A 16,137-nucleotide genomic window follows, 5' to 3' on the forward strand; every position below is an offset into this window, starting at 1 on the left:
CCCCCACAGCATCCTGTGTTCTCTTCCATACAGCAATTAAGTCCTGTGTGACTTAGCTTCTGCCTCCCCTCAAATCTGACCTTACAACAGCCTCCCCCTCCATCTGTGCTCTGGTACACTGGCCTTCCTTTAATTCCTTGAGGAAAAAGATGAAACACACTCCCACTCTTCTCAAGTACTCTGCACAGGCTGTTCTTTAGACTTGAACTTTCATGCCCTGTACTCCCAGATAGGATGATCAAGGAAGGCCTCTGGAATGAAGTGAGATTTGAGCCGAGCAAGGGAACGAGTCATATGGCTATCTGCGGTAAGAGTGTCCTAAGCAGGAAGATGGCACGAAAGCCCTAAGTGTACCTGGTGTCTAGGAGGGACAGTGATGAGGCCCATGTGAGGAGGCAGAAAGAAAGGGCCAGAGTAGTACAAAATGAAATCGGAGGCAGAGGAGGCCTGGACCACGAGGGCCTCCTAAGCGCAGAAAGGGCTCCACCTTCCACTCCCAGTGAGATGGAGCCACTGAAAGGCTTTGGAGGAATGGCATGATCTGGCTTAGTTTTAAAGGACTACTCTGGATGCAAAACAAAGACAGCAGAAAGGTAAGGGAAGATGTGGGAAGATCTGCAGGAAGGAAAGGGCTATAATCCAGACATGAGGTGATGGTGACCTTGATTATGGTAGGAGAGTGGTAGAGGTGGTAGGCAGTGGTCAGGTGCTGGATGTATTTTGAAGGCGGTGTTGACAGTATTGGCTGATAAAGTGGATTTTGCTTCAAACATTTTTTGTTTTCCTTAGGTAGGAATAGCATAGGTTGTGATGCCTATGCTATTCAAACTCTTCCTTACACTATAACCTTTAGGCAAATGACCTAATTTTTCTGTACCTTAAATTCCCCATTGGTAAAATAGGGAGAGTAAAATAACTACTTCATAAAGTTGACATAAGGATGAAAGGATTTATTTGTAAAGCACTTAGAACAGTATCTGCCATTTAGGAAATACTATGGGCTTCCCTGGAGGCTCAGACGGTAAAGAATCTACCTGCAATGTGGTAGATTCAAGTTCAATCCCTGTGTCAGGAAGATCCCTTGGAGAAGGGAATAGCAACCCACTCTAGTATTCCTGCCTGGAGAATTCCATAGACAGAGGAGCCTGGAGGGCTATAGTCCATGGGGTCACAGTGTTGGACACAACTGAGTGCGCACACACACACACACACACACGTGATTACAAGACAAAATGAGCATTCATCAATCCTTAGCTTATGTCAGGCTCTGGGCTGAGTTATGAACTTTTCTTTCATTACTTTAATAGCTTGGTGGTTTAGTTGTTAAGTCGTGTCTGACCCTTGCAACTCCATGGACTGTAGCCTGCCAGGCTCCTCTGTCCATGGGATTTTCCAGGCAAGAGTACTGGAGTGGGTTGCCATTTCCCTCTCCAGGGGATCTCCCCAACTCAGGAATCGAAACAGGGTCTCCTGCACTGCAGGCAGAGTCTTTACCAACTGAGCTACGAGGGCTAATAGTTTGTAGATATGTATTTAAAAGATCATTTAACAAAAGAATGTCTCCCTCACTAGACTGAGGGCTTTATAAAGGAAGACACTGACTATTCACTCTTCTACCCTGATAGTGAGAACAATGGTCACACTCATGAAAGACTTATTGATTTAATGAAGGAATGACCTGATTATGTTTCATCATAATAATCTTTTATACGTTCATCTACTCAGCAGTGTAAAAAAAAAAAATCCCCTTTAACTTTTGATCTTCTGCACCTACTAGAGTTCTAAGCACAAATAGGTGCTCAGTAAATGCGTGCTTAACTAAAGCAGGAACTCTATAAACAATTTCTGTAATCTGCACTAAATTTACAATATTACCAACCTAGAGGGCTATTTGGCAAAAAAAGAACAGCTAATACGGACAAATGGAATAACCTGTTGTGGCAAATATTCTTTTATGAAGATGTGTGAAATAATCTTCTTTAATATATGTGCCAGTGTACCAACATAAATCCATTGCTTTTACTACAGAAACGCTAATCATAAAAGGTGGACACTCAAATGATGTACCTTCAAACTGCAAGTCATCTACCGTTGCCATTCAGTCAGTGGGTCGTCTCCCAATTATTAGGAAGATAATCTGCAGAGGTCTAAAAGGAAAAAATAAATACACTTCATAGGATACCATAATACAATATCTGCAAACATTTTATTTTAGGGTTAGAAATGGTGTTGCTTTCCCTTGTGACCTTTTTTAGTGGGATTTGATAGGTTTATACAAAGATAACCATTTAGCATCAGATACTATCAAAAATGTTATAAAGAAACTAAGGGGGTTGGCGAACAGGGGTCCATTGGTTCCATCCAATCTCACTTATAACGTGGGTGTTTAAGGGCCAAGTGCAGCCTGGAGACGGAAGGATGAGTAAGGGGAGACAGGGATTTGATAGAGATGGCTATGAGGGCAGTGAAGAGCAAAGGCCGTAAGCCTAGCCCGTGGTTAAGGGCACAGGCTCTGGGGTTGGACAGACTTGGGTTTGAGTCCTGACTCTGCTGCTTCTGGCTATTTTGACTATGGGCTCCTCAGCACCTGTTTCCTCATCAGTAGAATGGATTTTATAATTGTACCTACTCACACGATGTTGGGTGCCATTAACTGAGACAAGTGAGTGTGAGGCGCTTAGTGCACAGCGAAGCAATTAGTAGGCGTTGGAGTAATAGGAACCCTGCAGCCTGGGGCCCCCTGAGCCCAGGATGGTCTGGGAAAGAGCTGCCCAAGATGCACGGGTAGTGTTTTAGGAGGAGGAGCTGGGCCGCAGCGACCCAGGTGGATAGATCCCGGGGTCTTTCAGTCCCTGGCCGGCCCCGCAGACCCCGCTGCCTCACCTCGGGGGCGCTAGGAGTCCAACCAGTCTCGGAAAGCCTGGGGCCTCAGATTCTCCGCGCTAGTTCTGGTCCCACCGAGTTGCCGGAAACCGGAGATCCGGGGGGCAAACCTTCTCCACCTCCTCCGGGCAGAGCTCCGCCCCCTTAAAGAAACAGCAGCTCCCGGAGACATCACTTCCCAAGACCTCAACAAGCAGCACCCTCCACAGCTCGCTCCCTGCGCCACACACCTAAGGGAGAAGATCGGGTTCTTAAAGAGGCAGGTGGCCCGGGGCGGAGCGAAGGGGATACTGAGAGGGTCTGCTTTGGCTCACCTCGCTCCCGGGTCAGGGGTAGGGGAAGCAGAGAATTAGCTAGAGTGGGGTTTACTTTATATTTGGTTATATCTCTTTTCTTATTGAAATATGGAACAGCTTAAGGAAAGACAATTGTAAAAAGGAAAAAATACCATCAATCCTCCCATTCTTGGCCATTCTTTAAAAAAATTATTTATTTACTTATTTTTAAAGTCTAATTAACCAGGGAGGGAGATGCAAGTCAATTACTTTTTGAGTGGTTGAATGCCCATGATCTGGGTCAGGAGGATGTCTGTTCACAGAGACACCGCCGTATGTGTGTAATTTGTTTCTTCACTCCTGCAACGGTCTGCCTTATGGTCTCTGGGCAGTGAGAGGTGTTACCCCTGGGTTACCCCTGTGTCCCCCGCACAGCATCTGATCAATGCCTTGACTACCACAGGAGCCCAGTAAGCGATGAAGTTGCACTGAGTGATCTGGTGAGAAACATTTTGCCCCTGCTCCCAGTGTTTGCTTGGTTAAGACCTAGACATCCCTCAGATGTGGGTACGCTTTGTTCCTCCTAGGGAACGCCCTCCTTTGCCTCTGAGGATTTCTTTTGCTCTCATAGTGCCCTGTATTTGCCTAAATCGCAGCAGTTGCTATTATTTGCCCATCTTTGCGGGCTTGTGAGTGACTTGCAGGGAAGGATCAGGAATGATTCTGGTCTCTGGGTCCTTAGGGCAGCCCAAAATCAGGGACACGATATCTGCTCACCAAAGGTTAATTGTAGAGCGATCGAGCTCTGACTGTCTTAGCAGCGTAAGCCAACACCACTGCCCACACAAGGTGGAAGCTGTGACTCGCCTCACTGCACTGGGCCTTCACAGTCCACTAGAATGACTTACATCTGACTGATGGGCTTCTCAGGTGTCACTCGTCGTAAAGAACCTGCCTGCCAGTGCAGGAGACATGAGAGACACAGGTTCGATCCCTGGGTCAGTAAGATCCTGACTAATGAGATAATTATACACACACACACAGTGTATTTACTGGACTAACCTTGTAATCAGGCTTTATACATGCAGCTCTTTAATTCTCTGAACAATCCAGCAAGCTCAAGGAGACTATCCTCATTTTCTAAAGAGAAAACTGAGGTCATGTATGTATGTGTAGGTTGCTTTGCTTGAATAGGTACCAGGAATGCATTACAACACACAAATTCATATGTGCAAGTGTTTCAAACACCTCTTATGGCGCATGTCCGACCCTCTTGGCTGCACCTGCTGCTAATTTCACCACCACAGACCTTATTCCAGCTTCAGCAGGTGTAACCTAAGTGGGCATCACCTCAAGTCCATATCACAGGCTTCTCCCTTCCGGCATCAAGGCTTGTGTCATGGGGTCATGGGACCGTGGGAATGGCTCAGCACTGGGATAGCGCAGCCCAGAAGTGCGTAAGTGGGGAGCGGTCTGCGCCTCATGGGACAAATCTTAGACCAATGGAATCAGTAACCGAGTACATGTTTCTCTTTTTCCTCTTAGATGGACTCTCCTCAGATGTTTCATACAGCTTTCGAACTGGCTTGCAGAATCAAACAGCCAAATGCCTTTGGCAGTGGCCTGTGTGATAATGCAATAGGTCTCCTTCCCGCCCTGTTCTACAACTCGCGTCCTTCACTCCTGGTCCTTGGACTCACACTTGCCAACAAAGTACTCCCATGAGATAAGGAGCCCACACTGAGGCCTGTTGGTACCAAGCGTGGTCCCAGAAAGCAGCCCTCAGGATAGAGTTTTGGAACCAGACCGCTCCAGTCAAATGGCAACAACAACCCCGCAGCTATGTTGGAAAGAGGTAATAATACATAGACTATATATTTCTCCTCTTGGAAATAGAAATAAAAGTTGCAGTGATATATTAATTATAATGATATGTAAGTTTTGGCTAAAAATGAAACAAGCATCAAATGTAACTGTACTGGTTTAACTAAAACAGCAGTTCTCAACTGGGGACTATTTTGCTCCTAGGGGATATTTGGCTACGTCTGAAGACATTTAAAAAATAATTGTATTGAGGTACAGTTGATTTACAATGTTGTGTTTGTTTCAGGTGTATAGCAAAGTTATTCAGTTATACATATACATATACTCATTCTTTATCAGATTCTTTTCCCATATAAGTTATTACAAAATATTGGGTAGAGTTCCCTGTGCTAAAGAGTAGGCCCTTGTTGGTTACCTATTTTATATATAGTAATGTGTGTATAATGGCAACCCACTCCAGTACTCTTGCCTGGAGAATCCCAGGGACAGGGGAGCCTGGTGGGCTGCCATCTACGGGGCTGCACAGAGTCGGACACGACTGAGCGACTTCACTTTCACTTTTCCCTTTCATGCATTGGAGAAGGAAATGGCGACTCACTCCAGGGTTCTTGCCTGGAGAATCCCAGGGACGGCGGAGCCTGGTGGGCTGCCGTCTATGGGATTGCACAGAGTCAGACACGACTGGAGTGACTTCGCAGCAGCTGCAGCAGCAGTGTTTGTATGTTAATCTGAAGCTCCTAATTTATCCCCCTCGCCACATTTCCCCTTTGGTGACCATAAATTTGTTTTCAAAATCTGTGAGTCTGCCTCTGTGTTGTAAGTAACTTCATTTATAGCATTTTTTTAAAGATTCTGTGTGAGTGATGTCATACGATATTTGTCTTTCTCTGCCTGACTTATGAAGAATTTTTTTCCCTTTTTTTAAGTTATTTTATTATTCTTGTTGTTACTTTATTTCTTTTTATATTTTGGCCACACCTCACAACATGCGAAATCTTAGTTCCCTGAGCAGGGATGGAGCCCGTGCCCCCTGCAGTGGCAGCGTAGAGTCTTAGCCACTGGACTACCAGGGAGGTCCCATGAAGACATTTTTGATTGTCACCACTTGTGGGGTGTTACTGGCCAGTGTGCTTCTAAACATCCTACAGTGCACAGGATAGCCCCTCACAGCAAATAATTATCAAAATGTCAGTGGTGTCAAGGTTGAAAAAATCTGACCTCAAAATGTTCATATTTCCTTAGCTCATTGGTCCAAATACATATGGTAAGGAAGGTGAGCCCAGCTGATGCTATTTAGACCTGTACTGCTCCCTAGGTGGCGCTAGTGGTAAAGAACCTGCCTGCCAGTGCAGCAGACTCGAGAGACTAGGGTTTCATCCCTGGGTGAAGATCCCCTGGAGAAGGAAATGGCAACCCACTCCAGTATTCTTGCCTGGGAAATCCCACGGACAGGGGAGAGTGGTGGGCTACAGTCCATGGGGTTGCAAAGAGTCAGACCCAACTGAGCAATGGATGCACACACTGCTCTGAGCGGGGAATGAACCAGTGAGAGATAGAACCCACCTCACCCTCACCTAGATAGAATGGAGGAAGAATGAGGGAAGAAGGGAAACTGAGGGGAAAGCCTTGCTGTGATGGACAGGGTTTGGGGTGGAGGGACCGTCTGAAAAGTGGGAGCCTTGTTAGATGCTGCACAGGATCCCAACAGAGTCCGTTCAGTTCAGTCGCTCAGTCTTGTCCGACTCTTTGCAACCCCATGGACTGCAGCACTCCAGGCTTCCCTGACCATCGCCAACTCCGGAAACTTGCTCAAATTCATGTCCATAGAGTTGGTGATCCATCCAACCATCTCATCCTCAGTCGACCCCTTCTCCTCCTGACAGAATCCACTGATTTTCCACAAAGAGGAAAGCTGGCAACCACACAACTAAGCCATGCTCTGAAAGTGTCTCTAACACCCCTGAGTGACATCCATCCCAGGGAGAAAGCTGCTGGCCCTTGCATTATTATCTCAGGATGATGCAATGTTACAGAATTGCCACTCATTATTTTGGCAAATGCACTGTTTTTGTAGAGTGAGCTGAGTCAGGTCAAATAAAACCAAGACCTGGGAATGGAGCTTTCCAAAGGAGATATCAGACTAGTCACATAATGACAGTTCTCTGGAACTGGGACTTTTTGAAGGGCTCCAAACCTATTCTTCCCTTCCAGTGGTTACTAAATTCTTAATTTTCACAACAACCATGGTTGCAAAGCTAAATTTTTCAAGGCTGCCTTGGAGCTGGAAGAGGGGAATAGGGCTAGAGCAAATTAAAACACCACAAAGCTCACTGTTCTTACCAAGATTCAGCAGTTCTCATTAAATAGACACTTCTCTGGTGATCAAAAAACCTTTCTTTGGTTAATTTACAGAACACTGAAAGAAGCTGATTTTGACAATTTCTGCCAGTGTCCTCATGCGTTTTGAAGTGGATTTTCAGAGATTCTTACTCTTCTAGTTCAGAAGGGCTTCTAACTCATTTATATTAAATGCATTAATTTTTTTATATGTAGACAGTTCAGTCATCTTTTTTCACTTTAATTACCTCCATGACTCTTTCATATCTTCTTTCCGTTCTTTCACTACCTACTTTTTCTTGCTAGTTCAAAGTTGTACATTCATTTAATTTTATTTTGGTTGTTGCTTTTAACTCATTTTATTTTTTATTATCAGCTTTTTAAGCTATATATATATATATATATATACCACGCTATTGAACAAGTAGCTCCTAGTCTGCTGTTTAACATATTCCCCCAGTCTTTAATTCAACAATTGTGTATTTGTTTCCTAAAACTTCCATTTGACTCTTTAAAAAATCATTCTGGATAGCCTATTAATGCTTTTTTTTTTTAATCCAGGAAGGCAAATGATTCAATAACTTGCTAGTGGAAGCTGATCTTTGCTGTCAGGGTACACCAGGGTTCCTGTGCTTAGCTGTTCAGTCATGTCTGACTCTTTGAGACCCAGTGGACTGTAGCCCAACAGGCTTCTCTGTCCATGAGGATTATCCAGGCGAAATTACTGGAGTGGGTTGCCATTTCCTTCTTCAGAGGATCTTCCCAATCCAAGGATCAAACCCAGGTCTCCTGCATTGTAGGTGGATTCTTTCTCTTCTGAGCCACCAGGGAAGCCCATGAATGCTTTAAACCTTTAATACATAGTTGTATTGTAGTTATTTAAATAGTTTTTATTGATAATTCTAATGTCTGAAATTCCTGAAGATCTAAATATTGCTGATTCTGTTGATTCTCACTCATGGTGGTTGGTTTGTGTGTTGATAATTTTTGTGAGCTCGTATTAGTTTCATCCTCGCCTGTGTAAATTCTCAGCATCTAAATATGTTGTCTTTTCTAAAAAGTTCTACTTGACTCTTTTAAAATACTTTTTTGGCTGTGCTGCAGGGCATGTGGGATTTTAGCTCACCAACCAGGAATGGAACTATGCCCCCCGCACTGGAAGCATGGAGTCTTAACCACTGGACTGCCGGTGAAGTTCTGGCTCTTTTATCAAAAGTACATGGCTGTGTTTAACACCAAGATACAAGGGATACTTCAGAGATGCATTGCTCTTGCATCTTCCAGAAGCAAGAAAATCTTCCAAAGTCACTGCTGATAAGGGATCACTTTGATATCCTTTTAGGAGTCTCCATCTTAATACAGGAATCTCAGAATCAGCTGCCCTATTCTACAGCTGGTTCAGAGCGTAGATTCACCAACACAGAGCTTGCAATGGAGCTTCCCCTCAGGGCTTCTCTAACTTTTGTTAAACTATTTGTCCAGGACTGTTTTACCCAGTTCCTGTTTTGCTTTTACCCAATGATATTAATTATGTGCATGTATATACATATGTGTAAATGCTTGGGGATTTTCCTTTAACTCTTATGAAAGTGAAGTGAAGTCACTCAGTCGTGTCCAGCTGTTTGTGACCCCATGGACTGTAGCCTATCAGGCTCCTCCGTCCATGGGATTTTCCAGGCAAGAGTGCTGGAGTGGATTGCTATTTCCTTCTCCAGAGGATCTTCCCGACCCAGGAATCAAACCCCGGTCTCCCACATTGCAGGCAGATGCTTTACTGTCTAAGCCACCAGGGAAGCCCCAACTCTTATGAAAGCAGTACATTAAAATAGTTATTTCATGGAATAGCTAACTGTTTAGTGAGCAAAAGTCTGACATGCTGCCAGAAATTAGATTCTCAACTAACTTTTCTATTATTCAAAATTCCAAGTATGCCCACACAAAATAAGAACAATATGATGAAATCCCACACACCATCACCCATATTTACTTACTGCAATTTTTCCATTGATCCCCCTTTTTCTTCTTTCTTTTTATGATTTTGTGAGGTCACTTTTAAAACTTAAACACATTTGTTTTGAAGAGAAACTTGCGTTGACTCCATGGAATGGAAAACCATGATCTCTTGCCAGTAATAGAATGTAACATGATAATAAAATGAAAATCAAAGTTATTAAAAATTAAGAAATAATAAGATATAAAATTAATAATGAATTGATTTATGCAAATACATACCTGGAAGTTTTCCAGTGAGGGTAAAGGAACAGCTTGTGATCAATCAGTAATGAAGATATATCAGACTCATTGCTATTCATTTAAAATAAGGATTAGTTTGTAGAATAATAAAATGATTCTATCTTCTGGTGTTGATGCTATAGCACCAAGAATCCCAATTCCTAACACATATCTGCAATTGGAAAGGAAAGGCAAAACATACTTAACCACTTTGTAGATTTCAATTATACATATTTATACCTTTAGAAGAAAAGTTATGACCAACCTAGATAGCATATTGAAAAGCAGAGATATTACTTTGCCAACAAAGGTCCATCTAGTCAAGGCTATGGTTTTTCCAGTGGTCATGTATGGATGTGAGAGTTGGATTGTGAAGAAAGCTGAGCGTGGAAGAATTGATGCTTTTGAACTGTGGTGTTGGAGGAGACTCTTGAGCGTCCCTTGGCCTGCAAGGAGATCCAACCAGTCCATCCTAAAGGAGATCAGTCCTGAGTATTCATTGGAAGGGCTGATGTTGAAACTGAAACTCCAATATTTGGGCCACCTGATTGGACTGTGAAGAAAGCTGAGCGTTGAAGAATTGATGCTTTGGAACTGTGGTGTTGGAGAAGACTCTTGAGAGTCCCTTGGACTGCAAGGAGATCCAACCAGTCCATTTTAAAGGAGATCAGTCCTGGGTGTTCTTTGGAAGGAATAATGCTAAAGCTCGGAGAAGGCAATGGCACTTCACTCCTGTACTCTTGCCTGGAAAATCCCATGGATGGGGGAGCCTGGTAGGCTACAGTCTGTGGGGTGGCGAAGAGTCGGATACGACTGAGCGACTTCACTTTCACTTTTCACTTTCATGCATTGGAGAAGGAAATGGCAACCCACTCCAGTGTTCTTGCCTGGAGAATCCCAGGGACGGGGGAGCCTGGTGGGCTGCCGTCTGTGGGGTCGCACAACTGAAGTGACTTAGCAGCAGCAGCAGCAGCACCCTTTAGTATAGGATAATCTGCCTCCAGATGAACTGCTGGCTCTTGTACATCCCTTGTGCTTTCCCTTCTCTGTCTTTGCTGACGCCCTTCCCCTCCATCACCACCATTCCTCATCAGCAGTGTCTGCTCTCAGGCTCCCCTGGGACACCAGCTCAGATCCCTACAGCTCTCCCGCTCTCCCTCCCTTCTCAACTCCTGGATCTCTGCCTGGACCTCTCCTGGGCACTGATCCTTCCTACCCAGCACTTGGCTACCCAAGCACAAGTGTTATCCTCCTGCCCAGGCAGGGGCACCTTGGGACACGGCTGTGGAAATCCCAGGGCATGAACACAGCAAACAGAGGAGAGAAGGTCCCTGAGGTTACTGACTAATCTAGTGTTTTTCAAAGTGTGTTCTTTGGGAACCAAATCCCATAGATGTGGTTTACTAGATAATGTTCCCTGGTCAAAATAGTTTGGGAAATCCTGCATAGTATACTCTCCTCTGGGCTTCCCTGGTAGCTCAGCTGGTAAAGAATCCACCTGCAGTGCGGGAGACCTGGGTTTGATCCTTGAGTTGGGAAGATCCCCTGGAAGAGGGCATGGCATAGAGAACCCCATGGACAGAGCAGCCTGGCAGGCTACATACCATGGGGTCACAAAGAGTTGGACACGACTGAATAACTAAGCACATACCTACTTTGTAGGTATAAACGATTGTCAGCTTCCAAAGTGTTGGTTGATATACCACTGAAAATAACAGAATTACTAAAGGTTTGAAACTTTTATAGGCCGCTTGTGTAACATGGTGTATTGGCAATCCACCCCAAGGTTCAGCAATTTGTAGGAAGTCTCAGAGAACTTATCATATAGCCATATTCATATAGCTGTGCTATAACAGTGAAAGTATACAAGACAAAATCAGTAAAGGGAAAAGGTACATGAGGTCAAAGTCTAGAGAAAAACAGGAGAAACTTCTCAGAGTCCTCTCCCAGAGGAGTCACACAGACACACTTAACTCTTCCAGCAACAAGTTGTAACAACACATGTGAAATATCGTCTATCAGAGATCAATGCCCAAGGTTTCTAATGGAGGTTGGTCATACCCTGTCTAGCATGTACCTAAATTTCAGATTCCCAGAAGGAAAGCAGGTTTTTCAAAATACCTAAAATGTGGAAGGAAACCACGTGTCCATTAACAGATGAAGGGAGAAACAAAATGTGTTATATACATACAATGGAATATTATTCATCCAAAAAAAAGAAGGAAATCCCATAACACACTACAACATGAAGACACTTGAGGACTATGCTAAGTGAAATAAGACAGTCATAAACAGAAAAATGCTGTGATGGTTACACTTACATGAAGCACTTAGAGAAGTCCAAGTCATAGAGACAGGAAATGTAATGGTGGCTGCTGGGGGCTAGCAAGAGAGGGGAGTTGAGAGAAACTGTCTAATGAGCATTGTTTCAGTCTCACAAGATGAAAAGACTTGCGACAATGACTGGTGGGATAACAACGTGAAGGGAAATTAATGCCGCTGGATTATACACTTAAAGTGGTTACAATGGTAAATTTTATGTTTTGTGTAATTTATTACAATAAAAAAAGAAAAAAGTAGTAGGGCCAGTGATTATAGATGTAGATCATGTAATTCTATTAACTGTTTACATAACAACTCTCTCCAAAAAAAAAAGTAAAGGAATAGGAAAAGGACACATTATGCTAATATTAATCAAAAGAAAGCTGGAATGGCTATATTAATTTCAGACAGAGCAAACCTCAGAGTAAGGAAAATTATCAGGGATAAAGGCATTTCATAATGATAAAAGGGTCAATTTCCAAGAAGGCTTTACGTGTATGTGCCTAACAATAGAACATCAACATACATGAGGCAAAAACTGATATAACTGAAAGGAGAAACAGACAAATCCACTCTAATAGTTGGAGACTATCAGAAATGGATCTAGCAGGCGGAAAACCAGAAGGATGTCGGAGAACTCACTAGCACCATTGGCCAGCTGGATGGAATTGACATCTGTAGACCACTTTACCTAATAACAGTGGAATATACATTCTTGTCAAGCTTACATGGAATATTCACCAAGATAGACAACATCTGGGGTCATATAACATACATTAAAAAATATTTTAAACAGTCATATATGCTTTGAGACCACAGAGGAATCAAACAGAAAAATACTTGGAAAACTCCAGGATACCTGTAGATTAAACAAAACACTTCTAAATAACGCAAGGCTAAATAAGAAACCTCAAGAGAAAGATGGGACGAATTGAGAGAGTAGCATTGAAACATGAACCCTACCATATGTAAAACAGATAGTCAGTGGGAATTTGCTGTGTGACGTAGGGGCCATCTGGATGGTCTCAACACCATATTACTATCTCAGGCTGCATCCTAGGGTAGATTCTAGCATGGGGGAGGCAAGCAGAGCACAGACTCCAAGGACAGGGGAAAAGGTGAGGGGCATCTGATTGCCCAAGTCCAGCTTACAGGTTAACCAGTAGTCATGCCCTCTCCGTGATCTTCTGCAATGTCCCCTCTCACCACTCTTTCAACATCATACCAAAAGTTCTAGCTAATGCAATAAAAGAAAAGGAAATCCGTGTGCACATATAGGGGAAAATAGATAAAGCTGTCTCTGTAGATTACACAGTTGTTTATGTAGAAGATCTGAATGAACTGACCAAAAAACTCTGGAACTAATAAAGGATTATAGCAAGTTTGTAAGATACAAGGTTACTACACAAAAGTCAATTGCTCTCCTATATACCAGCAGTTGCCAACATCCGCTGGATCATCGAAAAAGCAAGAGAGTTCCAGAAAAACATCTATTTCTGCTTTATTGACTATGCCAAAGCCTTTGACTGTGTGGATCACAACAAACTGGAAAATTCTGAGAGATGGGCATACCAGACCACCTGACTTGCCTCTTGAGAAATTTGCATGCAGATCAGAAAGCAACAGTTAGAACTGGACATGGAACTACAGACTGGTTCCAAATAGGAAAAGGAGTACGTCAAGGCTGTATATTGTCCCCCTGCTCATTTAACTTCTATGCAGAATACATCATGAGAAACGCTGGGCTGGAAGAAGCACAAGCTGGGATCAAGACTGCCGGGAGAATTATCAATAACCTCAGATATGCAGATGACACCACCCTTATGGCAGAAAGTGAAGAAGAACTAAAGAGCCTCTTGATAAAAGTCTTTCACTTTTATGGAAGAGAGTAAAAAAGTTGGCTTAAAGCTCAACATTCAGAAAACTAAGATCATGTCATCTGGTCCCATTACTTCATGGCAGATAGATGAGGAGACAGTGAAAACAGTGGTTGACTTTATTTGGAGGGGAGCTCCAAAATCACTGCAGATGCTGACTGCAGCCATGAAATTAAAAGACACTTACTCATTGGAAGGAAAGTTATGACCAACCTAGATAGCATATTCAAAAGCAGAGATATTACTTTGCCAACAAAGGTCTGTCTAGTCAAGGCTATGGTTTTTCCAGTGGTCATGTATGGATGTGAGAGTTGGACTGTGAAGAAGGCTGAGCGTGGAAGAATTGATGCTTTTGAACTGTGTTGTTAGAGAAGCCTCTTGAGAGTCCCTTGGACTGCAAGGAGATCCAACCAGTCCATCCTAAAGGAAATCAGTCCTGAATATTCATTGGAAGAACTGGTGTTGAAGCTGAAACTCCAATACTTTGGCCACCTGATGTGAAGAGCTGACTCCTTTGAAAAGATCCTGATGCTGGGAAAGATTGAGGGCAGGAGGAGAAGGGGACGACAGAGGGTGAGATGGTTGGATGGCATCACCGACTCAATGGGCATGAGTTTGAGTGAACTCCAGGAGTTGGTGGTGGACAGGGAGCCCTGGCGTGCTGCAGTCCATGGGTTCCCAAAGAGTAGGACACGACTGAGCGACTGAACTGAACTGAACTGATACCAGCAATGAACAATTGGAATCTGAAATTAAAATCATAATACCTTTTACATTAGCACATGTTTGGGAACTCATGTACACCTGTGATGGATTCATGTTAATGTATGGCAAAACCAATACAGTATTGTAAAGTAAAATCAAGTAAAAATAAAAATTAAAAAAAACCATAGGTATAAAAATAATAAAATATGTGGAAGATTTATACAAGGAAACCTATAAAACTCTGATGGAAAGAAAGCAAGGAAGAGCTAAATAGAGAGATAGTCCATGTTCATGAATAGGAAAATTCAATGTTGTCAAGATGCCGATACTTCCTAACTTAATCTGTAGATTCAACACAGTCTCAACCGAAATCCCAGCCAGTTATTTTGTGGATATTGAAAAACTGATTTCAAAGTTTATACAAAGAGGCAAAAGGCCCAGAATAGCCAGCCCAATATTGAAGGAGAAAAACAAAGTTGAAGGACTGATGCTACTGGACTTCAAGCCTTTATAGAGACATAGCAGTCAAAAGAATATGATATTGGCAAAAGAATAGACAAATAGATCAATACAAAGAAGAGAAAGTCCAGAAACAGATCCACACAAATATAGTCATCTGATTTTTCAAAGGGCCCTGCTATAATTACCTAATCACCTCACAACAACACCACCTCCAAATACCATCATTAGGGATTAGGTTTCATCGTATGAACTTTGTAGGGATACAAACATTCAGTTATTTATTCATAACTGCCAAAATTTGGAAGAAACCAAGATGTCCTTCACTAGGTGAACAGATAAATAAACTGTGGTATATATCCAGATGATGCAATATTATCTAATGCTAAAAAGAAATGTGCTATCAAGTCTTGAAAAGACATGAAGGTTTCTTACATGCATATTCCTAAGTGAAAGAAACCAATCTGAAAAGACTATATACTGTATGATTCTAGAACTATATGATGTTCTAGAGAAGGCAAAATTATGGAAATACTCAAAAGGTGAATGGTTGCCCACGGAGAGAGAGAAATGAACAGGTGGAGCACAGAAGATTTTAGGACAGCAAAACTATTCTTTATGATACCATAATGGTGAATACATACATCACATATTTGTCAAAACCCATAGAGTATACGGCACCAAGAGTGAACTCTAATGTAAGCTATGGACCTTGGGTGATAAGGATTTGTTAATATAGATTCATCCATGTAACAGATGTACCACTCTGGTGGGATATGGCTATTGCAGAAGGCTGTGAATGTGTGGAAACAGGAGGTATATGGGAACTCACTGTACTTTCTGTTTATTTACTGTGAATCTAATACTGCTCCCAAAATAGCCCATTTAAAACAAACAATGATAAGAAAAAACAACTGACACCAGGGATAAAGATTGCTTTGTACCTGGCAAAATGCTGTATACACAGGAGAGTTATCATGGCTTGAAGAGGCAAGTGTTTGCACTTTGTGGGCACAGCATGTGGTATTTGCACTGAGATGCTCAGAAAGAGAACATCTTTTGGAGCCAGTTTTTCTTTCTCTAAATAAAGTTAGTGGGCTGCTGGCCAAGGCTGACACCTTTTTGAAGGCGACAACCACTTTCATGGCGTTCTCCCTTCTGTCCTAACACACAGGTACATAAATGCCTCAGGAGGCCTAAACTTACGCTTTGTGAATCAACCC

The 16,137-nt window shown here is 42.8% G+C and overlaps 1 protein-coding gene and 1 long non-coding RNA gene across 2 annotated transcripts in view; one reads left to right on the top strand and one right to left on the bottom strand.

Annotated features, from left to right (window-relative positions):
- Positions 1-16,137, bottom strand: part of YIPF1 (Yip1 domain family member 1) — a 51,878-nt gene that overhangs the window by 33,002 nt on the left and 2,739 nt on the right. The window contains exons 2-5 of the mRNA XM_069592228.1: positions 9,552-9,723; positions 9,311-9,440; positions 2,884-3,113; positions 2,068-2,147 (exon numbers count right to left, since the gene is read on the bottom strand). Of these exons, the coding sequence (XP_069448329.1) occupies positions 2,068-2,098 (31 nt within the window). The 5' untranslated portion in view covers positions 2,099-2,147; positions 2,884-3,113; positions 9,311-9,440; positions 9,552-9,723. The remainder of the gene's footprint in view (positions 1-2,067; positions 2,148-2,883; positions 3,114-9,310; positions 9,441-9,551; positions 9,724-16,137) is intronic.
- Positions 3,022-9,163, top strand: LOC138441365 (uncharacterized). The gene is made up of 3 exons (XR_011257326.1): positions 3,022-3,142; positions 4,704-5,013; positions 8,424-9,163. It is a non-coding gene; the product is annotated as an uncharacterized lncRNA (long non-coding RNA).

The sequence above is a fragment of the Ovis canadensis genome, chromosome 1 (assembly GCF_042477335.2).
Source record: "Ovis canadensis isolate MfBH-ARS-UI-01 breed Bighorn chromosome 1, ARS-UI_OviCan_v2, whole genome shotgun sequence".
Taxonomy (NCBI): domain Eukaryota; kingdom Metazoa; phylum Chordata; class Mammalia; order Artiodactyla; family Bovidae; genus Ovis; species Ovis canadensis.